The sequence below is a fragment of the Coptis chinensis genome, chromosome 9, assembly GCF_015680905.1.
Source record: "Coptis chinensis isolate HL-2020 chromosome 9, ASM1568090v1, whole genome shotgun sequence".
Lineage (NCBI taxonomy): Eukaryota > Viridiplantae > Streptophyta > Magnoliopsida > Ranunculales > Ranunculaceae > Coptis > Coptis chinensis.
The window spans coordinates 85097862-85123731 of NC_141464.1; the positions used below are offsets into that span (position 1 = coordinate 85097862).

Below are 25870 nucleotides of genomic sequence, written 5' to 3' on the forward strand. Positions count from 1 at the left end.
TGATGGTAGTATATGTACAGTCGATAGTATTTGTATGTGTTATGATCGAAATTTGTAGTCACAAATAAATGTAGTCAATATAATCTATGTTGTTTTTGTGTATTTTTTAGTCATTGATATAATACTTCGGTTAATTTCTAAACTTGAAGAACATTGCATTGTTTATCTTAGTTATGTGACAAAAGACCTCGACATCAAGTGTAATGTAGGAATGCGACCTTATGACTTGAGTCTAGTGTTGCAGTGAGAGTACGTTGACAGTGCAACATTCATGTTGCAATGGGAGTTCACAGTGGTTGTTGCAATAGTAATAGACAATGCAACATCTATGTTGCAGTTGAGTTGACATTGTAACATTCATGTTGTAGTAGAGTTGCCAGGGCAACATCCATATTGCAGTGGGAGTTTATAGTGGTTATTGCAGTAATAATAGACAGTGCAATATCCATTTTGCATTAGAGTTGACAGTGCAACATTCATGTTGTAGTACAGTTGCCAATGCAACATTTATGTTGCAGTAGGAGTTGCCATTGGTGATTCTTGCAGTAGTAATAGTCAGTGCAACATCCATGGTGTTGTAGAAGAGTTAATAATGCAACATCTATATCACAGTGGGAGTTGATAATGGTTGTTGCAGTAGTAATAGACATTGCAATATCCATGTTGCTGTAGAGTTGACAGTGCAATATTCATGTTGCAGTAGTTTTTGAAGTAGTAATAGACAGTGCAACATCCACGTTGCAGTATAGTTGACAGTGCAACATTCATGTTGCAGTAGTAATAGATAGTGCAACATCTATGTTGCAGTATAGTTGACAATATAACATTCATGTTGCAGTGGGAGTTAGCAATGGTTGTTGTAATATTAATAGACAGTGCAACATCCATGTTGTAGTGTTTGAGGGAAATTTCGGGAGAGAAATCAATAGGAAATTTTAAGGACAAAATTACCAATTGAAATTTCACAAAATTTCAAGACAAAGTTCACATGAGAAAGTTAAGCCGGGTTTCATATTTGGCGTTATTTGTTTTGTCTTAAAGGGCAAAGTGGTAATCTAACTCAAAAGTCAATCGGATGGGCTTTACACATAAATAAAAAACCAGGTGTCTTTTATCCATAATTAAACTGGAACTGTGGGCTTTAGGCCCAAACTCTGAAATAAAAATAGCGGGACAATATGTAAATTTCAGTATAAGACACTTTCGTAATTTATATCGGGAGTAGAAATATATGAGGATTTTTTTGTAATTTGGATAAACTGTAAGGACTAATCTTTAATTTAGATAAAGTGTAGTGACTGTTATGTGGTTATTGTAAAGTATAGGGACTGTCCCATCATTACCATAAAGAATAGGGATTGTTATGTAGTTTACAACTTTACATAAAGGCATAGGGTCTGGTGAATACTACACAATTTTAGTTCATTTCGAAATTTCTATCCTTTTTAGGAAAATGTGATTTTTTTTAACGCTGAATTTGAAATTTTTTAGCCCTCTTTTGGCATATTTAAAATTTTCAAAACGAGCCTATTTCTTGTAGACAATATTCTCTATGATGAGAAAATGAGATCTACAAAAAAATCAAGTCTTAAATAAATTTATTGAGTGAGATATAGATCATTGTATAAACTGTTGTATAAAAAGTGTTGGATATGGATCCCTTCCTATATAAATATAGGATTTTTACTGATACAGTGAAATAATGCACTCCCAATTTTCTATGTAAATTTATGAGTCATGAGGGTACATCACAAATCAATGCTTACAGACGGAAAAATGTGATGTACAATGCATCCCCAAGCTACTTTTTTTTTTTTCGATAAATATCCCCAAGCTACTAGTATGTAACATACATGATACTTAGGAAATAAGCAATATATATGTATATATTGAGAAACTATCACTGAATTGAAGATGACTAATCATCTTCCTTCACCGATAACTTCATGTGGCATCGGCCGAGTAACCACTTTTGGCGTGTTGTCTGCACCAAACACCATGCTTGCATTTGATGAGGAGTCGAATTGGCTAGTGGGAGCGTTGGACGTTGATTCTGATGTTCCATCATCGCTTACAAATGTGCTAATATCATTAAACTGCCAATCTGTTAAATAACTTGGCTTTGATACAACAGTGCTGACTTGGATGTCTCCTGTCAGCATTCCCACTACTCGTGACATTGATGGACGCATCATTGGTGATGCCTGAGTGCACAAAAGAGCTATTCCTAGTGTCCGAATAGCTTCGTCTCCGTTGAAACTGACCAATGTTGGATCCACCAGCTCCAAGCCATTGTTGTTTTCGTACAAAGTCCAGGCCTATCAAATCATTAGAAAAAATAAAATGATACAAAGAATATAATTTGCATCTCTAGCACAAAGAATGACGGGAAAATAAAGTAGAATCATGAACAGATCGGTATTCATCATACCCATTCAAGAAGATAGATCTTTCCCGGTTCCAAGTTCGCATCAGAATTTGGACGTCCACAGAGAATTTCCAAAGCCACAACTCCAAACCCAAATACATCAGCCTTCTCTGTTAGATGACCACGCATCGCATACTCCGGGGCGAGATAGCCACTTCAAAACAGATTAATTTTTTATTTGTTAGGAACTCAAAAGTAAGAGAAACAATAATGAAAATCTACCCTACAAGAGTTTGTCTGCGAATCAAGTTGGATGGTGAATACGGTTAGACTTTTGTTATGCAACAGCCATGCGTTAGCCAAAATTTAGAGTGAGCTACAATCACACAGAGTGCACCTACTGATTAGTAAAACAAACTCTAAAGGAGTTCCAGGTATGAAAAGCAATAACAGGTGTTGAAAGAGCTTTTACATTGTCCCTGCGACTCGCGTGCTAATGTGAGTCTTCTTGTCATCATAGAGCTTTGCCAAACCAAAATCTGAGATTTTGGGATTCAGGTCAATGTCAATTAGAATATTACTAGCCTTCACATCTCTGTGTACTATCCTGGGCTTTGATTCCTCGTGAAGATACGCTAGACCTCTTGCAGCCCCCAAGCATATACTAAACCGGGTAGGCCAATCAAGATGTAAAGCATTCTTACCTGCATGTATTGCATCCATGGCAAACGAATTTTAGAAAGTAATTCCCAAATGCAAAAAAAATGGAAGTACAAGGAGTCTGTTCAAAGCTTTTATTACCAAAGAGTGCTTGATCAAGGCTTTTATTTTTGAGATACTCATAAACAAGGAGTCTGTTTGCCCCCTCAATGCAGCATCCATACAATTTCACAAGGTTGCGATGTTGCACTGCTGAAATGGTGGAAATCTCTGCTACAAACTGACTCTTCCCTTGGTGAGATGTTACTAAGAGTTTTTTCACAGCTACTTCTCTTCCATCAGACAGCATCCCCTTCAGATAATTAGGAAAATGGTAGAAACCATAAAAATCGTTAGCTTATTCAACAAATCACCAGTACGCCATAGCACAAGCAGACGAGTATGTCACTGCACATCAGTCTCAGACCAAAATTGAAAGTTCTTATCAATAATTATCGCAGCCAACTTAACCTGAATATTACCTTGTAAACTGGTCCAAATCCTCCCTCTCCTAACTTATTTGTTAAGTTGAAGTCTCCTGTAGCAGTTCTCAACTCAGCATAACTGAAAGTGTTTGGCCTGTTCTCTATTCCTAATAGCTCTGCAGTTCAGTGACGAAATGTTATAAAGAATGGTTAATATCCGAATCTTTAAAACGCGTTGATATAAACTACAGGATATGCCTGGAGATCATAAAATTTTCTTCGATAACAAATACTGTTTACCCACTAAACAAATTTTAAAGATGCAGTATCCTAATTAATTTATCAGCTAAAACATAGTATTTACCTTCCTCTTCATTTCCACTTGATCTTTTCCTCCTCAGATACAATATAGTGAAAGCACAAATAATGCTCAGAAGACCAATAGAAAGTGTGATACCAACAATCATGCCAGTCCTATTCTTCTTCTTTGAGCCCGTAGGGGGACGGTTACTGACACTTGATTGAAAGTCTGATAGTAATGCAATCATCAGATTAGGTCCGAAGTAATTGATACCTGTATTAGTATATTAAGTAAAATTTATCTGCTATATTACCAGATGTAACTTTGATAGCCGAAATGGATGGTCCATAGAAACCTTGTGTAGGTATGCAGCAAGTTCCCTTTCCAGCCCAAACGAGATGAATCTCAAGGAAGTTCTCGGATACTTGAACTCTAAATTCTCTTTGAACGGCTCTGTTTACGGCTCCACCTGCCTCGCTTCTTATGTTAAAGTCCTTTATTTGGAGACTTCCCTGAAACAGAAGCAAATAAGCTATAGAAATAACGGAAACTATGGTCAATTTTTACAAGATCACAAAACTGATTGCTCTCCTTCAACTTGGTTTGTTAAGTAGTCATGTTACAACTAAAAATGAATACAGGGTAGTGATAGAATATGAGACATTTAACTTCAACAATTAGCTGTATTGAAATTTCAGCACCATCTCCTTGGATGAAAATTTCTCATACTACAAAGTTACCATCGATTAAATAGGTCATTCTATTTGTAACTAACCATTCCGAATCATTGTACTCGTGGGTATTACAATCAAAATTATTGAGTTTCTCATTTTGCAAGTAACAACTAATGATAATTGAGCAAAGGTAGAAGGATATGTGCCCAGAGCACAAGCCTTCTAACAATTTCAAGGGGTATGCAACTTATGAAAAAGTTGAAGATGGAATACAAAAATAAAACTTGGAAGCTTGAAGAAAATTATGTACTTCTTAGTACCAAAAAGAGAAAATACCTGCAGATAAATATCAAAAACACGTCTTCCAAGACTCTCCCAGGTTCTTGAACTTACAGCCTGACCAGTCTCTGAAAACTGCAGGTTTACATTGTATATTCCGTTCTGAAGACCCAGGCCAAAGTATCTTAGTGATCCCGGGGAAAGTCTTGCTGTCTGGAATAGTTCTGGGTCTAAAGTATTTGTAGCTTGCGCCAAGTTGTTTTGGATGTACAGACCACCGGGTCCTTCACCAAATACTCCTATATTGCTAACTGCCCATCTTCTATCGACTTGTACAAAGTAAGATGCTGGACCAAGTGTTGAATTTTCGGCCTCAAAAACTGTGCCATCAGAAGATGTCTTCTGTGGACCACCACAGTTTATTGCAAAGGAGGAATCTGTGAACCAGTAAAGAGTTGTGTGTTTAAACTAGCTCATTCAATATTGTACTATTTGTAGCAGATTCAGTTCCAGTAGGTTGTGTAGGTTTTGCTTGCTGATCACAGGGAGCCCAGAGTGTGAGCAGGTCCTAAGAGCATATGTGTTTATTTTATCACTTCCAACTTTATTTATTGTGAATTTTCCAGGCCTTTTCAGGTTAATGTATGACGTTTTCTTCTATTTTATATGCTTGATGATTCTGAACCTTTGGAACTTTAAACCATTTAACTTAAAAATGTCTGTTGTTTCCTTAAGGCAACCAACTTATCTCAGCCCAACTTTGACAAATGACCCTAATCATTTTGCACATTTCCAATAAGCTCATTTATTGAATATATATGGCTATCACTAATTTAAAAAATGCATCCCCGTCACCCTCCTTGGCTATTTGAAACCAGCAGTTTAAACTTAAGCTAGTGAAGTTCCTAGTCTAATTTAAATACTGTAATGTTCAAGGCAAGATAGAATATCCACTCACTTTAATTTCTTAAACATATGTAGACATGGAAGAATAATCCTTTCTATGATACTTTGGTCACTAAAAATATGTTATGAAAAATTCCAATAGTTTGAATGACTGCAGCAGTTTCATATTCATAATATGTGCTAGTGATGAATAATGGAAGATGAAGACGTGGCTTACAGCGTGGAGAGTCCCTATTACAAGGAAAATTCCTCTGAATACAATTTATTCCTGAAGGCAAGACACTAAATGCATAACAAGAATATAATCAGAATTTGAACTACAGGGGAGGAAAAACTATTTGGAAATATAGATAAGAAATAATGTGTGTATAAAAGGGAGGCAGAAAAAACCAAATTATTGCTTACCTATTGCTTGAGGAATCAAATGTCAAGTTGTTAGCAACCACGCTCCTGAATTAGACAATGCAAGTAGCTCAGGTATGTATTCTAAAGATCATATATAGGTAAGAATGTAAGATCAGCTGTGAAATAGAAGGATTTAACAAAAGCTATGCTTGCTACTTTCATAGTTTCATGACATAGGTGCTAATGGCATTTATGTCAACCGGTGGTTGAAAAAGCATGGACCACTGAAATTGAAATCTTAACAGAAAGAGTATATTTATTCCGATTAAATGTATAAATAAAACGAACTAACTTATATAATTCATTCTTCATTCAGTGTCAATGTAATATTGAAAAGTTTATTGAGCTGCATAAGACTGTAGTGCAATATGCTGCCGCAAAGATTGTGGGAATAAAATGTAAATGAAGAAACATATAATTTTGTTTGCATCATCAGACATACAGTGATAAATTTCTCTGGGACACCCAAGATGGTAAACTTCCTGACAATCTGTTGTATGATAAACCTCTGCACATAAACCATATAGCCAAGGTCAAATTTAATTGCATACAATGAAGAATGATAAGTAAGAATTCAATTGAAGGTAAATTGTTATGACAAATGCAATCAAGGAACTGAAGACAAGATTCCTAATCTCCTAAAAAGATAAGAATAAGGACTTACACAGTGAGAAGTAATGGACTCTTTTGAGGAGGAATGGCACCAAATAAGCTATTGTTTCCAAGAAACCTGCTCATTGCAACTTGAAATGAGGGAAGATAAAGATAAACAACAACATACCATCCTAAGAAAGTAATTTAAAGGACCACTAGTAATTTTATATCTTACAAATAAGAGAGGGAACTCAGGTTGAAAAGAGGTCCTGGAATTGGGCCAACTAAATTGTTAAAGCTGAAGTCCCTGTACAAGCAAGTTTATAAGAACATCAAGAAACTGAAAGAATATTACTCAGATGTGAGTACATTTCTTTACTGGAAATCGTCACAGTTGGTTTCCTATTTGTCAGCATTTTTGAATGACTGAATGTATATGTACATGCATGTCTGTATTTGTGTTTTTTTTTGTTGGAGGTGAAATTATAACGTTTACTCACAATCTCTGTAACTGTTGGTACTCTCCAATATTGGATGGAATAGTTCCAGAGAGCGAATTATTTCTCAAGGTTCTACAAAACAAGGAGTTAGTGGTTGTCAGACAAACGTGATAAGTACAAGAAAGAGTTAGCTATTAGGAGACTTACAGGACGGTTAAATTTTTTATGTTTCTCAAAAATTCCAGTGACTAACTCACATTGGCCAAATCACTTATTCGAACAACTGAACAAAAGATAAGATAATCAGATAAAATATTACAGTATGAAGGAAAAAAATAAATTGGGGAAAAAAAAAAATTTCTGAAAACCACTTACAAGTCAGTTAACGAAGTCAAATTAGAATAACTGGATGGTATTGGACCTTGAAAAGAGTTTCCTTGAAATCTCCTGCAGAAACATTTAACATGAGACAGCATTATGGTAAAGCTCACCTTCATTAGTTCATACAGAAAAAATATTCATACGAAGGTTAGGTTAAATTAGCTTACAGTGAGGTAAGGTCTGTCCAATTGCCAATGAAGTCAGGTATCCTGCCTGTGAAGGCATTATCTGATGCCCACCTGAAAGACAAATGGAAGTAAATCAAAATGGCAGTATATGATACATCAAATGAGTTAAAAGGAGAAATTGTCATAAGAAGATCTTACATGGTTTGCATATTTACAAGATTCACAAATGTTGTAGGAATCGGCCCACTCACACCGGCACTGTCCATGTAGCTGTCCATTGAAGATTACATCAGAAACTCAAAATTCAACTACAGAACTTGCACTCTCCAATAATATGATATTGCATTTCTGTTTATATGATTTTGAGGTTCATAGTGGTTCATGCCTAAAGGTTACGGCAGCAGCCTCTGCATTTGAAGTACACTATTTGTTATATTTCCCTTTTTGTGCGGAACTCGATCAAGGATGAGGGTTGACTGCTATACTGAGATCCAGTAAGATTGCAATTTTGTAACAAAGCACTATTTTAAAGGGACATTTGCACCTGATATTAGAAGTGCGCATATGTATATAGAATTCAAATATAAAAATATTGGCCCCATGCTTTAGTATTGCAAGAACAAATATAAGGACAATTTTAACGTAAGAGTTTAATGTCCTATGATCTTTGGGCTTGCCCTTATATGTTAAGATCTTTCATACTGGAGTCAAGCTTGACACTGTAATTAGACCACAAGTTTATATTGTGGTCAATTAGGGAAACTTATCTCTCTTAGATGTGTGAGTTAGATCTTCACTTAGTTTTATGTGATATAATACTTGGAAGAACATACATTTGCTCGAGGTTGACTAACGATCCAAGCTCTGGTGGAAGTGACCCAGAGAAGTTATTTGAACCAAAAGCCCTGAAGAAGAAAAATATATATAAGAAATTCGGCAGTAATAGTAAACAAACACACCAAGCCAAAAATACAGACAAATACAAACATTTTGGATTTACGTAAGTCAAACAAAAATATAATAACAACAACACTGTTGGAACCTAGCACATCTGTGGAAAGTGTATATGTGTTACATCACCAAGAGAAGAAGTAACATCGTGTGATTGTTATTAATTTAAAGAAACTTGCTCATTCTTTTCCTTGTAAGCTCTAACACTGGCTAAGGATGGAATTAACCCCCAAAAATAAAATAAAATAAAATGACTAGCAAACTGGAAATGGATCCCCAGTAAACAACATAAAGTATTGTGTAGAAAATTTGAAATTCCGAAGTCCTCCAAGCTGCCGTGGTATGGTCCCAGATAATGCATTAATACCAACTGACCTAATAAAACAAAACATGGTTAAAATAGCACTTATAATGATTATATTTTTATGGCATGATGAAAATGTACCCCAAAACACTATGCAACTTACAAGGTCTGCAAAGCAGATAGATTGCCAAGAAATGCAGGCAGGGGACCTGTTAAGAAATTCTGATCCAACTTTCTGCGTAGTAAATAAATATAAGAAATCAATGAAGAGTTCCCCTGAACCACATGGTGTTTTCTTGAATTCCTTGTGGAAGACCGATTTGACATAAAATATAAGCAAAAACGATAGCCATAGTTGTGCGTGGTTGTCTTGGAACAACTATAAAGAGATGGTTACACCCTAATTCTTAGCAATTATACGCAGAGGTTAAATAATTTAGTTCAAATCTAGAATATATATGTAATTCAGAAAGATTATACTGTGGATATAAATTCCATGGAATGTTAGAATAAAGAGGAAGCTTAGAGCGAGTCCATACAGAAAGGTTAGGAAAGTCAAACTCCTCAGCTCTTCAGGAATTACTCCTCTCACATTCAATGCATATACTCTCCTAAAAACGAACAAATAAATTCATATTAGAAACAAATTGAATGATCCATACATGATGCAACTATGTAATTAGAGATTTTGTTTAATGCTTGTATCATTTCCTACATTGTTCCCAAGTGTAACTAAGAATCGTCAAAGCAATAAAAACATGACATGAAGAGTGAGGGTAGAATGGCACATACAGCTGGGTGATGTGGCAAGTACCATTGGTTAAACCACAATTACACTTGATTCCTGGGTTGAAAGCCGGGTCCTCGATATCAGTAGTAGTGTCAACTGCAGCTCCAGTACATGGATTTCCGTTCCATAATGAGTCAAGCGGGATTTGCCATTGTTGGAATATAGACCTTAGAGCCCTCGCTGTGTCACCACCACATCCAAACAACCAGAGAAGTTAATGATTGCAAACTAGGTGACCATGCAAGGTATGTAAGAGTATGCTATGATGTTAGAAAAGCTGTCCACCATAACAGGACATTATGGTCTCTAATCTAAATCTAGCTCTTGACAGAAAACATTCAAAATATAAAGGGTATCAAGCTCTCGGTGTCACATACACAGATACACTAAAAAATCTTTGTAAAGTATGTAGCAAAACTAATAACTAAATAAATACAAAAATATGAAGAGGAAATAAAAGGGGTGCATGTACATTCAGAAGGGTCAGTAGGAGTTTGAGCTTGAGATGTGCTGATCAACAAAGACAAAGACATACAACAAAGAAACTCTACCAACTTCATAACTCAACTTTTTAGCTCAAATAAACACAAAACTCTCTTAAGAAATGAAGTCGAATAAGAAGATGCAAATGTGTGCAATAAACACATTTGAACATTTTTGTATTGTATATTTTTAGTTGAAAATTCATTAGATATATATGTTGGGACCCACACATATTCATTAGATGTGTATATTGGCGGCTTTACCAGAACTGTTCCTGTAACCTGTCAAACAAAACGGTCAAAACGGTGGTTGTTATATTTTCCTTTACTCCTATCACCTCTCTCTATATTCTATATTAAACTCAGAGTACATTTTATGGACTTGGACTATTTATTTTCCTGGCGCGTTTTGGAAAGAGAGTTATGCCATATGGAAACTATTAAATCATAAGAAGTTTCATAATATAACATGAGCTTTTAATATTAAAAAGTTTTCTAATACAACTACAACTCTAATAAATCAATTAATATCTCACAAGAAAATTTTATACAACTCTAATTACTAAATTAATTATAAAAAATTATACTAATAATTATCTATCATTTAATTCCACTAATTCTTGGCAAAAATTTATAGACGGTGAATTTTATAAATTATTCAGCCATATATGGCCGGGTTTAAAACTTTGTATATACTTTTTACAAGCAGTGCCAATCAACTTATCTCAATAAGTCCGCATAAAACACTTTCACCCCATGCTCTATTTTATTATTAAATTGTTTTTTTATCCAAACAGTTAATACTAAGATTGGGTGCAATGGCTCCCCATTCCCTCAAAAGCGGAGAGAGTGGCTCCATATATAAAGAGTGTTATTGAGGAATAGGAGTACATTCCACGTGAGTTGAAATGGCGTGGTTTGTAAAAATCCAAACGTTCCTGGAATGGAGTCAATTGTTTTATGTCCCTACCAAGTCATAAACTAATTGTGACAATTTTTTTTTTTTTTTTCGCGTCATTCGAAGTAGCGTAGAATGGTTCGAACCATAGTACAAAATATCCCGATATATCGCGATATTTGGGGATATCTATCCAGATTTCAGAAAAAGATATATAAATATCACGATATTCAGAGAATATATACAACTGCAAATATCGGTGATATTTTAACGATATTTGTGATATTTAGAGATATTTGGCGATATTTTGTGTATATAACAATTTTATTTAATATTTATCATTATATTTCAAATAAATATAAATAATGTATCATGATATATTAAGAAATATCCACAATATTTATGATATTTGTTGATATTTTGGATATATCCACGATATTTGCATGTGAAACAATATCAAATATCCCCAAATAGGGGATATATCCACGATATATATCTAAAAATGAATATCGATAAATACCCATATCCTGATATTTTTACTATAGTTCAAACTATTGGACACCAAAATTAACTCCCCATCCTCAAAACACTATTTTTAGTGGAATGGAGATAGAGGGTGAATACACCATTTGACTCAGCCTAATTCCGACTCCCACCTAATCAACATCCACCACCATTCAAAACATCAAAATGGCGTGTTCTTACCTGGTATATACGTGGGCCAGACAATGTGTCGGTATTAGTGTGACCATCTTTTTGTGTTTGCAATTTGGAATTCTTGGAATTGTCAAGGAAAGATAACACAATATATCGCCACATTCTTATTCTTATAAAAAAGGCTTAAATCCTTACTACTTAAAAAATCGCCCGTCCTTGAGCTACAGTACTGCAATACTGAAATGGTATTTTTTATCTTATCTAACTCTGCAACCATTTTTTTTTTTTACTGTTTTGGTGGTCCGATGTTGTGGAAAATAAGGGCCACACAAGTTGTGCCGTGGTCCAATGTTGTGGAAAGTGAGAACAAGTCAGCCGAGAATGACAATGACAAATTTATTAGAAGATTCTCTTAGCAAATTATTCCGCACAAATTTGATCACCAATGTCCTTGCCTTAGAGCATGTGGTGGTGGTGTTGACTGTTGAGTAGGGGACCGTTTCAGATGAAATATATTATGATAAAAATTCTGGTAAAACTTTATCTGTAAATGATGTAAGTTTCATGCAAAGACGGTAAGGTTTCCCATGTAAAATTCTGGTAAATGGTAAAACTTGAGCTAATTATGATTCGGAAAAGTAATAGGGAAAGATTCTTGGGAAGAATAACTCTGTGGTTATACAGTAAGTAAATTATGCTTGAAGAGTTGAAACGAATTCTTGCAGGTGCAGTGTCTCTCTATCTGCATGAAAAATGTTACAGAAAGATAATTGTGACCTTTTTTCACCAATTACTTAATGTGACATCGCCTAAGTAACCGTTGTCGGCGAGTAGTCTGCACCAGACACCTTACTTGCATTTGACAATGAGTCCAAATGGCGCAAGGGAGCTTCGGATGTCAAGTATTCTGAAGTTTCATTGAAAATGCTCATATCATTGAACTGCCAATCAGTTAAATAACCAGGTCTGGATGCAACAGTGCTCACTTCAATGTCTCCTGTCAGCATGGCCACTACTCGTGACATTGCTGGCCGCATTGTTGGTGATGCCTGAGTACACAAAAGACCTACTCCTAGCAGACGAATGGCTTCTTCTTCGTTGAAACTGTTCAATATTGGATCCACCAGCTCCAAACCATGGTTATTTCCGTTTAAGCTCCAGGCCTAAAACGATAATGAGAAAACATTGAAAGGAAAATAGTTTACATCTCTTCTACTTGGAGGAAAAAAAAATTTAAATCATGAAAGAACTTTTGTTTATCATACCCATTCAAGAAGATACATCCTTTCCGGTTCCAAGCTCGAAGTCTGCATTTGACGCCAAGATAGGATCTCCAATGCCACAACCCCAAAGCCAAATACATCAGCCTTCTCAGTTAAATGGCCAAGCATTGCATACTACGGTCTTGAGATAGCCACTTCAATAAATACTCAGTTTTAGATTTATATTTTTAGGAATAAAACTATAAAGAAAACACAAGATTATTCTTAAAATCCACCCTACACAAGTTTTGTCGACAGAGCAAGGGCCAAGGGTGATAGCTTTTGGATTGTGAATACAATTCAACTTTCGGGCTGCAACAGCCACGCATTAGCCAAAAGTTGGGGTATTACAATCAAACAGCATCCAACCCACTGATTAGTAGACAAACTCAAGAGTAGAATAACTCCAAACAATTACACAAGTGTCAGAAGAGCTTTTACATAGTCCCCGCAATTCGCGTGCTAATGTGAGTCTTTTTGTCATCATAGAGCTTTGCCAAACCGAAATCTGAGATTTTGGGGTTCAGTTCAATGTCAAGTAAAATATTACTAGCCTTCACATCTCTGTGTATGATCCTGGGCTTTGACTCCTCGTGAAGATACGCTAGACCTCTTGCTGCCCCCAAGCATATGCTATACCGGGTAGGCCAATCAAGATGTAAAGCATTCTTACCTGCATGTATTCCATCCGTGGCAAACGAGCTTTAGAAAGTAGTTCCAAAGACGCAAAAAAAAATGGAAGTACAAGGAGTCTGTTCAAGGCTTTTATTACCAAAGAGTACTTGATCAAGGCTTTTATTTTTGTGATACTCATAAACAAGGAGTCTGCTTGACCCCTCAATGCAGCATCCATACAATTTCACTAGGTTGCGATGCTGAACTGCAGAAATGGTGGAAATCTCTGCCACAAACTGACTCTTCCCTTGGTGAGATGTTACTAAGAGTTTTTTCACAGCTACTTCTCTTCCATCAGACAGAATCCCCTGTAGATAATTGAATAAACGGTAGAAACTAGAAAATCATTAGCCAACAGAACAAATCACCAGTACACAAGCAGATGAGCATGTCACTGCATATCAGTGTCAGTTCAAATTGAAAGTTCTTATCATTAATTATCGCAGTCAACTTAACCTAAATATTACCTTGTAAACTGGTCCAAAGCCTCCCTCTCCTAACTTATTTGTTGAGTTGAAGTCTCCTGTAGCAGTTCTCAACTCAGCATAACTGAAAATGTTTAGCCTGTTGTCTATTCCTAGGAGCTCTGCAGTTCGTGACGAAATGTTATTAAGAATGGTTCCAAACCTTTAAAGTGTGTTGATAAAGTATAAAATTCTGGATATACCTGGCGATCATAAAATTTTTCTTGGATAACAAAAAATGTTTACCTACTAAACAAAATTTTAAGATACCGTATCCTAATTGCTTTATCAACTAAAATATAGTATTTACCTTCCTCTTCATTTCCACTTGATCTTTTCCTCCTCAAATATAATATAATGAAAGCACAAATAATGCTCAGAAGACCAATAGAAAGCGTGATACCAACAATCATTCCAGTCCTATTCTTCTTTGAGCCCATTGGTGGAAAGTCTGATAGTAATGCAATCATCAGATTAGGTCAAAAGTAATTGACACCTGCATTAGTATATTAAGTAAAAATTTATCTGCTATATTACCAGGTGTAACTCTGATAGCCGAAATGGATGGTCCATAGAAACCTTGTACAGGTATGCAGCAAGTCCCCTTTCCAGCCCAAAAGAGATGAATCTCAAGGAAGTTCTCGGATACTTGAACTTTAAAATCTCTTTGAACGGCTCTGTTTACGGCTCCACCTGCCGCATTTCTTATGTTAAAATCCTTTATTTCGCGATTTCCCTGAAACAGAAGCAAATAAGCTATAGAAATAACGGAAACTATGGTCCAGATAAACGAATAAACTGCAGTGGTAAGTCAATTTTTACAAGATCACAAAACTGATTCCTTTCCTTCAACTTGTAGTCATGTTACAACTACAAAAGAATACAGGGTAGTGATAGAATATGAGACCTTTAACTCCACCAATTAGCTGTATTGAAATTTCAGTATGATTTCCTTGGATGACAATTTCTCATACAACAAAGTTACCAACTTACCATTGATTAAAGAGGTCATTCTAATTGTAACTAACCATTCTGAATCATTGTACCCGTGGGTATTACAATCAAAATTATCGAGTTTCTCATTTTGCAAGTAACAGCTAATGATAATTGAGCAAAGGTAGAAGGATATATGCCCAGAGCACAAGCCTCTAACAATTTCAAGGGGTAACTTATGAAAAAGTTGAAGATGGAAATACAAAAATAAAACTTGGAAGCTTGAAGAAAATTATGTACTTCTTAGTACCAAAAAGAGAAAATACCTGCAGATAAATATCAAAAACACGCCTTCCAAGCCTCTGCCAAGTTCTTCCACCTTCATCCTGATCAGTCTCTGAAAACTGCAGGTTTACATTGTATATTCCATTCTCAAGACCCAGGCCAAAGTATCTTAACGATCCTGGGGAAACTCTTGCTGTCTCGAATAGTTCTGGGTCTAAAGTATCTGAAGCTTGCGCCAAGTTGTTTTGGATGTACGGAGCACCGAAACTTTCACCAAATACTCCTATATTGCTAACTGCCCATCTATCATCTTGTACATAGTAAGATGCCGGGCCAAGTGTAGAATTTTCGGCCTCAAAAACTGTGCCATCAGTAGATGTCTTCTGTGGACCACCACAGTTTATTGCGAAGGAGAAATCTGTAAACCAGTAAAGAGTTGTGTGTTTAAACTAGCTCATTCAATATTGTACTATTTGTTGCAGATTCAGTTCTAGTAGGTTGTGTAGGTTTTGCTTGCTGATCACAGAGAGCCCAGAGTGTGAGCAGGTCCTAAGAGCATATGTGTTTAACTTTGTTTACTGTGAATTCTCCAGGCCTTTTCAGGTTAATGTAGAGATATATGACGTTTTCTTCTAGTTTATATGCTTGATGATTCTAAACCTTTGGAACTTTAAACCATTTAAGTTAAAAATGTCTGTTGTTTCCTTAAGGCAACCAACTTATCTCACCCCAACTTTGACAAATGACGCCCCCCCCCCCCCCCACCAATCATTTTTCACATTTCCAATAAGTTCATTTATTGAATATATATGGCTAATTAAAAAATGCAGCCACCCTCCTTGGCTATTTGATAGCATCAGTTTAAACTTAAGCTAGTGAAGTTCCTAGTCCAATTTAAATACTGTAATGTTCAATGCAAGATGGAATATCAACTCACTTTGAATTCTTAAACATATGTACACATGGAAGAATAATCCTGTCTATGATACTTCAGTCAATAAAAAAATGTTATGAGAAACTCCAATAGTTTGAATGACTGCAGCACTTTCCTATTCCTAATATGTGCTAGTGATGCAGAATGGAAGATGAAGAGGTGGCTTACAGCGTGGAGAGCCCCTATTACAAGGAAAGTTCCTCTGAATACAATTTATTCCTGAAGCCAAAACACTAAATAAATGCATAACAAGAATATAATCAGAACTGAATCTTGAAAATATAGATAAGAAATATTGTGTCTATACAAGGGAGGCAGGAAAAAAACCTAATTATTGCTTACCTATTGTTTGAGGAATCAAATGTCAAGCTGTTAGCAACCACGCTCCTGAAATAGACAATGCAAGTAGCTCAGGTATGTATTCTAAAGATCATATATAGGTAAGATCAATTGTCAAATAGAAGGATTTAACAAAAGCTATGCTTGCTACTTTCAGAGTTTGACATAGGTGCTAATGGCATTTATGTCAACCATTTGTTGAAAATAAAAGTATGGACCCCTGAAATTAAAATATTAACAAAAAGAGTATATTTATACTGATTAAATATATGAATAAAACGAACTAAATTATATAATTCATTCTTCATCCAGTGTCAATGTAATATTGAAAAGTTTATTGAGCTGCATAAGATTGTAGTGCAATATGCTTCGGTAAAGATTGTGGGGATACAAATGTAAGTGAAGAAACATATAATTTTGTTTGCATCATCAGACATACAGTGATAAATTTCTCTGGGCCACCCAAGATGGTAAACTTCCTGACAATCTGTTGTATGATAAATCTCTGCACATAAACATAGAGGCAAGGTCAAATCTAATTCGTACGATGAAGAATGATAAGTAAGAATTCAATTGTAAGTAAATTGTTATGACAAATGCAATCAAGAAACTGAAGACAAGATTCCTAATCTCTTAAAAAGATAAGAATAAGAACTTACACAGTGAGAAGTGATGACAGCTTCTCAGGAGGAATGATACCAGATAAGCTATTGTTTCCAAGAAACCTGCTCATTGCAATGACGTGAGGGAAGATAAACAACAACGAACTGTGCTAAGAAAGTAATTTAAAGGACCGTTAGTAATCTTGTGTCTTACAAATAAGAGAGGGAACTCAGGTTGAAAAGAGGTCCTGGAATTTGGCCAACTAAATTGTTAAAGCTGAAGTCCCTGTAGAAGCAAGTTTATAACAACATCAGGAAACTGAAAGAGTATTACTCGGATGTGAGTATGTTTCTTGTTTCTTTACCAGAAATCATCACAATTGGTTTCTATTTGTCTGCATTTTTGAATGACTGAATGTATATGTACATTCATGACTGCGTGTGTGCCTTTTTGGTTGGAGGTGAAATTATAACGTTACTCACAATCTCTGTAACTGTTGGTACTCTCCAATATTGGATGGAATAGTTCCAGAGAGCAAATTATTTCTCAAGGTTCTACAAAACAAGGAGTTAGTGAGTGTCAGACAAAGGTGATAAGTACAACAAAGAGTTAGCTATTAGGAGACTTACAGGACGGTTAAATTTTTTATGTCTCTCAAAAATTCCAGTGACGAACCCACATCTGTCAAATCACTTATTCGCCTGAACAAAAGATAGGCTATTCAGATAAAATATTACAGTGTGAGGGAAAAAAATAACAAATTAAAAGATTCCTGAAAACCACTTACAAGTCGATTAACGAAGTCAAACTAGAATAACTGGATGGTATTGGACCTTGAAAAGAGTTTCCTTGTAATCTCCTGCAGAAACATTCGAACAACATTATAAGAAAGCTCACCTTCATTAGTTCATACAGAAAAAATATTCATAAAAAGGTTAGGTTAAAAATTAGCTTACAGTGAGGTAAGCTTTGTCCAATTGCCAATGAAGTCAGGTATACTGCCTGTGAAGGGATTATTTGATGCCCACCTGAAAGACAAATAGAAGTATATCAAAATGGCAGTATATGATACATCAAATGAGTTAAAAGGAGAAAATGTCATAAGAAGATCTTACAGGACTTGCATATTTACAAGATTCACAAATGTTCTAGGAATCTGTCCACCCACACCGGCACTGTCTATGTACCTGTCCGTTGAAGATCACATATCAGAAACTCAAAATTCAACTACAGCACTTGCACTCTCCAATAATCTGATATTTCATTTCTGTTTATATGATTTTGAGGAAGAAATCAAAAGATTGCATCTCAGACAGGTTCATAGTGGTTCATTCCTAAAGGTTACTGCAGCAGCATCTGCGTTTGAAGTACACTATTTGTTATATTTTCCTTTTTGTGCGGAACTCAATCAAGGACGAGGGTCGATCGACTGCTCTACTGAGAGCCAGTAAGATTGTGAGTTTGTAACTAAGCACTATTTTAAAGGGACATTTTGCTCCTACAAGAACATATTAGAAAAATATGTGGGCAAACCTGTTTTTAAAGAGATTGACTAGCAAAATTGGTAAAACCTCTTCTGGCCAGCATCAAGTTACTGATCTCATTTAAAACAGGCTTGCCAATAAAATATATATATATATATTAGAAGCGCGCATATGTATATTGCAGTCAAATATAAAAATGATGCGTTGGCCCCATGCTTTAGTATTGCAAAAACAAATATAAGGACAATTTTAATGTAAGAGTTTAATGTCCTATGATTTTTGGGCATGCCCTTATATGTTAAGATCTCACATACTGGAGTCAAGCTTGACCCTGTAATTAGACCACAAGTTTATATTGTGGTCAATTAGGGAAACTTATCTCTCTTATTAGATGTGCGAGTTAGATCTTCACTTAGTTTTATGTGATATAATACTTGGAAGAACATACATTTGCTCGAGGTTGACTAACGATCCAAGCTCTGGTGGAAGTGACCCAGAGAAGTTATTTGAACCAAAAGACCTGAAGAAGAAAAAAATATATAAGAAATTAGGCAGTAATAGCAAACAAACACACCAAGCCAAAAACACACCCAAATACAAACATTTTGGATTTACGTATGTCAAACAAAAATATAATAACAACACTGTTGGAATCTAGCACATCTGTGGAAAGTGTATGTGTTACATCACCAAGAGAAGAAGTAACATCGTGTGATTGTTATTAATTTAAAGAAACTTGCTCATGCTTTTCCTTGTAAGCTCTAACACTGGCTAAGTATGGAATTAACCCCCCAAAAATAAAATAAAATGACTAGCAAACTGGTAATGGATCCCCAGTGAACAACATAAAGTATTGTGTAGAAAATTTGAAATTCTGGAGATGTCTTACAATATCCGTAAGTTCCGAAGTCCTCCAAGCTGCGGTGGTATGGGCCCAGATAACGCATTAATACTAACTGACCTAATAAAACAACACATGGTTAAAATAGCACTTCTGATGATTATATTTTTATGGCATGATGAAAATGTACCTCAAAACAAAATGCAACTTACAAGGTCTGCAAAGCAGATAGATTGCCAAGAAATGCAGGCAGGGGACCTGTTAAGAAATTCTGATGCAACTTTCTGTGTAGTAAATAAATATAAGAAATCAATGAAGAGTTCCCCTAAACCACATGGTTTTTCTTGAATTCCTTGTGGAAGACCGATTTGACATAAAATAGAAGCAAAAACGATAGCCATAGTTGCGCGTGGTTGTCTTGGAACAACTATAAAGAGATGGTTACACCCTGATTCTTAGCAATTATACGAAGAAGTTAATTAAATTTAGTTCAAATCTAGAATATGTAATTCAAAAAGATAATAATGTGGATGCAAATTCCATGGAACGTTAAAAAGAGAAAGCTTAGAGCGAGTCCATACAGATAGGTTAGGAAAGTCAAACTCCTCAGCTCTTCAGGAAGTACTCCTCTCACATTCAATGCATATACTTTCCTAAAAACGAACAAATAAATTCATATTAGAAACAAATTGAATGATCCATACATGATGCAACTATGTAATTAGAGATTTTGTTTAATGCTTGTATCATTTCCCACATTGTTCCCAAGTGTAAGTAAGAATCGTCAAAGCATTATAAAAAATATGACATGAAGACTGAGGGTAGCATGGCACCTACAGCTGGGTGATGTGGCAAGTACCATTGGTTAAACTACAATTACACTTGATTCCTGGGTTGAAATCCCGGTTCTCGATATCAGTAGTGTCAACTGCAGCTCCAATACATGGATTTCCGTCCAATAATGTGACATACGAGATTCCCCATTGTTCGAAAATAGACGTCAGAGCCCTCACTGTGTCGCCACCACATCCAAACAACCAGAGAAGTTAATGATTGCAAGCTAGGTGACCATGATAGTAAGAGTATGCTATGATGTTAGAAAAATTGTCCACCATAACAGGACATTATGGTCTCTAATCTAAATCTAGCTCTTGACAGAAAACATTCAAAATATGAAGGGTATCAAGCTCTCGATCACTCAGTGTCACATACACTAAAAAAACTTTGTAAAGTTTCTATCAAAACTGAAATAGAACAATGCCCATCTTATATAACAAGATAAACTCTTAGTGCATGTACCTTCAGAAGGGTCAGTAGGAGTTTGAGCTTGAGATGTGCTGATCAACAAAGACAAAGACATACAACAAAGTAAACAAAGAAACTCTACCAACTTCATAACTCAACTTTTTAGCTCAAATAAACACAAAACTCTCTTAAGAAATGAAGTTGAATAAGAAACGGTGGTTGTTATATTTTCCTTTACTCAGGTTGTTGTGTGTTGACTTGTCCGACTTTCACAAGTTTCAAATATTTATCGGTTGTAATTAAGTACGGACAAGGACTTGGCTCACAAGTCACATCATCATCATAAAAAGGGCCGGACAAGTTGTGGCCGTGGTGGGATGTCAATATGTCATCGAACACGGCTTGTAGATTGTAGAAGCCCAAGTCACCTGAAAATGACAATGACAAAATTATTAGAAGAATCTCTTAGCAAATTAATTCAGCACAAATTTGATCACCGATGTCCTTGCGTTATAGTGTGGTGGTGGTGTGACTGTTGAGTAGGGGACCGTTTTGAGATGAAATGGTAAATATATTATGAGGAACCTATTTTTTAGAGAAGATGAAATATATTAATTGTACTTCTTGGAGCAATACACACGCACCCTGTTTGATGAGTGCCACATCGGTTTGTTCAAGAGAGTTTGTTCAAAAGAGTTTGTTCATATAGAATTTTTGAAAACTTTATCTGTAAATGTAGAATTAAACAACTAAATAAAGAGATAACACATAAGAATTATAGTGGTTTGGTGCCAATGCGGCAACGTCCGCGGGAGAAGAAAGGTTTTGCTTGATTAATTTTGGTTTGTGTTACAGAGGTGTTTATATAGTATAACATGAGTACATATTCGTGTCTCATGTTTCTAAAGGGATTGGAGACTTTCCTTTATTGAAAACATACGAATTTGACAAATCTCTGTCAAAACCGACTAGGGCGCGCCCCGCGCTCATATTAGTCTTGGTCAAGGCGCGACCTGCGCTCTTGTCTTGACAAACTTCCAGGTGATTGAGCGCGCCCCGCCCTCGACTTTGCCTGGCCAAAGGCGCGACCCGAGCCTTCTCTTTCTTCTCCCACACTCCCCCTCAGGTTGGTGCGAAGATATCCAGTGAACCCAACTTGGAGAGAATATCATGGAATTTGGAAGCTGGAAGTATCTTGGTAAAATGTCTGCAAGCTGTTGATCACTTCGAACAAATGAGGTAGTGACAATGTTATACTGTACTTTTTTCACGCACAAAATGACAGTCAACTTCAATATGATCTCTTATGAAACACCGGATTTGCAGCAATGTGCATATCAGCTTGATTATCACAGTAAAATGTAGTTGACATATGCAACCCAAAACACAAATCCGTCAGAAGAGCGCGAAGCCATATGATTTAACTGGTGGTGGAAGCCATAGCCCTATACTCAGCTTTTGCACTAGAACGAGCCACTACATTCTGTTTCTTGCTCTTCCAAGTGACTAAATTTCCTCCCACAAAGGTACAATAACCGGAAGTAGACCTCCGATCAATTGGACATCCTGCCCAATTAGCATATGTATAAGCAGTAATAGATGTATGCCCATTTTCCCGCATCTAAATACCTCTACTTGGTGACCCTTTAAGATATTGCAGTATTTTAGAAACTGCATCCATATGTGGAGTTCTTGAAATATGCATAAAACAACTAACCAAGCTTACTGCATAAGAAATATCTGGTCGGGTAATAGTTAAATATATTAGTTTACTAACTAATCGCTGATACTGACCAATGTTTGTAAGAAGATCACTGGTGTTGTCCAACTTGACTCCACTGTCAGTTGGAGAATCAGATGGTTTTACCCCCAGCTTTTCTACTTCACTCAAAAGATCCAACACATACTTTCTTTGATTTAGAAATATACCTCTTTTTGAATAAGCTATTTCAATCCCAAGAAAGTACTTCATAATACCCAGATCCTTGATGACAAATTTCTTGTGCAGTAACTCCTTGACCTTAGAAATCTTGATATGGTCATCACCTGTGATAACTATGTCATCAACATAAATAAGAACAATAACCAAGCCTGACCTGCTAGATTTAACAAATAAGGAAGGATCAACATCACTTCGCTTAAGGCCGGTCATAGCTAGAACAGAACTGAGCTTGGCATACCACGCTCATGGAGATTGTTTAAGTCCATAGATATCATTGTTTAACTTGCATACTTATCCAACCTTAGTCTCCTTCAGATGTCCAGGTGGGATGCTCATATACACTTCTTCTTTAAGATCTCCGTGTAAGAATGCATTTTTCACATCCATCTGAAATAATTTCCAGTCTTGATTTACAGCTAGAGATGCAAGAACTCTAAACGTGTTCATCTTTGCAACTAGTGCAAAAGTCTCCTTGTAGTCCTGACCATAAGTTTGGGTGAATCTCCTTGCAACAAGTCGAGCTTTAGACCTTTCTAAGGAACCATCACTGTTGAACTTGTTTTTGAACACCCACCGACAATCAACAGTTTTCTTTCCATACGGTAGCATAACAATATCCCAAGTTTTATTCTCATCTAGAGCACGAAGTTCTTCTTGCATCACCTTTCTCCATACTGGACGAGAGTTAGCTTCTCTAAAGTTATTGAGTTCTTGCACGTCATCAACTGTACTTAAGAAAGCATAATGAGATGAAGTGATATTGGCATACGTTATATACGCCTGTAGAGGATATGAAACATCATGCAAAGAATAAAAATTCTTGTGAGTCACTAGAAGATGCAGTTCTCTATCAGATTTATAGTAATCCTTGAGAGTTACTGGAGGTCGTCTCTCTCGTTTAGATTGTCTAGAAACTGGAGGAGCTAGAGGAGCACCAGAGCGCTCCCCGCCCTTAGTTTGCTCATTCTGGGAGCGCGCCCGCGTCCCATCTACTGGAGGTTGTGAAGCACAGAGCGCGCCCCGCGCGCCCTCAGTTTGCTCAGTCGAGAGCCTTGCTTCAGTAGAGCATAATTCTTCATTGGTAGGAACTATACTTTCACAAATTGTTGGGATAGGAACAATGCCTTCACCAACTGCTGGGAGAAGAGCCAAATCAGCCGTAACAGTTGGGAGAGGTGCCAAATCTACCAAACACTCCCCCTGGGACCGATTCCCAGGCACAGTTGAATTGTGAAAGAAAGCTTCAGATTCCACAAATCGGACATCATGAGAGACAACCGGTTTCCTTGTCGCCGGATTGTAACAAATGTAGCCTTTCTATGTGGTAGAATAACCAACAAACACACATCAAGTTGCCCGAGCATCAAATTTATCTCGATGAATAGCTTGTTGATGCACATAACAAACACACCTAAACACTCGTAGATGAGAGAGATCTAGCGGCCTATATTTGAGCACTTCCAATGGGGATTTAAAACCAAGGACCCAACTGGGAAGACGATTAATCAAATAGGCAGCAGTTAAGACACCATAAGTCTAAAAACGGGATGCCACAAAAGCAAATGAAGTAACAATAATAGCACAATTAATACCTAAACCACCCAGACGTAAAGGGAGTGTCAATAAACGCCACTACAAATCACATAAGCCATCATTTTTTTTTTGGTAACCTAGTATATATTAGTTTTTTTTTTTTTTTTTTGGTAACCTAATGTACACCATTTTTTTTTTAATTTTTTTTAGGTAACCTAATATACACCTTTTTTTTTTGTAACCTAATATACATTTTTTTTTTTTTTTGGGTAACCTAATGTACATAAGTTTTTATTTATTTATTTATTTTATCGTAACTAATATACGCCATTTTTTTTTTGGAAACCTAATATACATTAGTTTTTTTTTTTTGGTAACCTAATATATAATATCTCTGACATAATCATATCGGTATTTGAAACCTGGAAAATGTCGACAATGTGCTGCACAGTCCCCGAAAGCATCTAATCTACCTTTTTTGCAAACAAGGCATAAACCACCGTCAGAGTACAAATGAATCATGAGACGGTACCAGAGAATAGAACGATACTCCACCGGTGACATATGTTGTCCAAGTTCCTCCATCGGAATAGTAAGTAGAAAATAATTTACGTGTTTCGACTGCAAACATCCCATGACTGCCTTTTGAAGAGAAGATAAATCAAACTCCCTCTCAAAACCAGCAACAATCCTACCGTAGAACGCTTCCGCCAAAATATGTTGTGGTTTTGAGGGGACGGTTGCATTCACAACCAGAGAATTGAAGTCAAAATCGGGTAGGCAGAGACTCAATGCACTGCTAGCAACATCAAGAATCTCATCCAAAGACACTGGACCACAACTCCTAAGAATGTGGTTCTGAAGCTCAGAAGTCTAAAAACGGGATGCCTCAAAGGCAAATGTAGAGACATCAGTGGCACAATAAATACCTAAAACCACCCAGACGTAATGGGAGTGTCAATAAACGCCACTACAAATTGCCGAAGACATCAATTTTTTTTTTTATATATACACAATTTTTTTTGGTATCCTAATATACACCATTTTTTTTGGTAACCTAATATAAAATGTCTCAGACATAATCATGTTGGTATTTGAAACATGGAAAATGTCGACAATGTGTTGCATGGTCCTAAAAAACATCCAATTTACTCTTTTTTGCAAACAGGGCATAAACCACCATAAGGGTACAAAGGAATCATGAGACGGTATTGGAGAATAGAACGATACTCCACCGGCGACATACGCTGTACAAGTCCCTCCATTCAAATAACGAGTTGAAAAATCTTTACGTGTTCCGAGTGCAGGCATCCCATGACTGCCTTTTGACGAGAAGATAAATCAAACTCCCTCTGAAGACCAGCAACAATCCTACCGTAGAATGCTTCCGCCAAAACATGTTGTGGTTTTGAAGGGACGGTTGCATTCACAACCAGAGAATTGAGGTCAAAATTAGGTAGGTAGAGACACAATGCACTATTAGCAACACCAAGAATCTCATCCAAAGGCACTGGACCACAACTCCTACGAATGTGGTTTTAAAGCTCAAAAGTCTAAAAGCGAGATGCCACAAAAGCAAATGAAAAGAACATAGTAGCACAATTAATACCTAAACCACCCAGACGTAATGGGAGTGTCAATAAACGCC

The 25870-nt window shown here is 36.3% G+C and overlaps 2 protein-coding genes and 1 pseudogene across 4 annotated transcripts; all 3 read right to left on the bottom strand.

Moving 5' to 3' along the window:
- Positions 1-1571: 1571 nt before the first annotated feature.
- LOC147479073 (putative LRR receptor-like serine/threonine-protein kinase At1g56140) lies at positions 1572-10267 on the bottom strand. The gene is given in 24 exon segments (XM_086582925.1): positions 1572-2318; positions 2432-2582; positions 2841-3072; positions 3170-3380; positions 3550-3668; positions 3857-4021; positions 4107-4305; positions 4804-5183; positions 5870-5934; positions 6058-6102; positions 6500-6565; positions 6722-6787; positions 6887-6958; positions 7152-7223; positions 7299-7369; positions 7466-7538; positions 7640-7711; positions 7799-7870; positions 8434-8505; positions 8837-8926; positions 9019-9090; positions 9395-9466; positions 9648-9825; positions 10118-10267. Coding segments are annotated over 24 exon segments (3099 nt in total). The 5' UTR covers positions 10206-10267; the 3' UTR covers positions 1572-1922.
- A 2020-nt stretch (positions 10268-12287) lies between these two features.
- LOC147479074 (putative LRR receptor-like serine/threonine-protein kinase At1g56140) lies at positions 12288-21305 on the bottom strand. 3 transcript variants are annotated; one of them, XM_086582920.1, is made up of 24 exons: positions 20802-21305; positions 20340-20514; positions 20084-20155; positions 19715-19786; positions 19551-19622; positions 19110-19181; positions 18293-18364; positions 18134-18205; positions 17965-18036; positions 17807-17878; positions 17660-17731; positions 17391-17462; positions 17234-17299; positions 17014-17079; positions 16578-16622; positions 16404-16468; positions 15343-15719; positions 14621-14819; positions 14394-14534; positions 14087-14205; positions 13717-13927; positions 13386-13617; positions 12948-13099; positions 12288-12845 (listed from the first exon to the last, which is right to left on the bottom strand). In XM_086582920.1, the coding sequence occupies exons 1-23, from the start codon at positions 20896-20898 to the stop codon at positions 13054-13056; spliced, it is 2559 nt and encodes an 852-aa protein (XP_086439046.1). In that variant the 5' UTR covers positions 20899-21305; the 3' UTR covers positions 12288-12845; positions 12948-13053. The 3 variants fall into 3 exon arrangements, with proteins under 3 accessions (XP_086439046.1, XP_086439049.1, XP_086439047.1); XM_086582923.1 differs by having other exon boundaries at positions 20336-20514; XM_086582921.1 differs by lacking the exons at positions 12288-12845; positions 12948-13099 and having other exon boundaries at positions 13117-13617.
- On the bottom strand, positions 12492-12965 carry LOC147479075 (putative LRR receptor-like serine/threonine-protein kinase At1g56140 pseudogene; annotated as a pseudogene).
- Positions 21306-25870: the final 4565 nt, after the last annotated feature.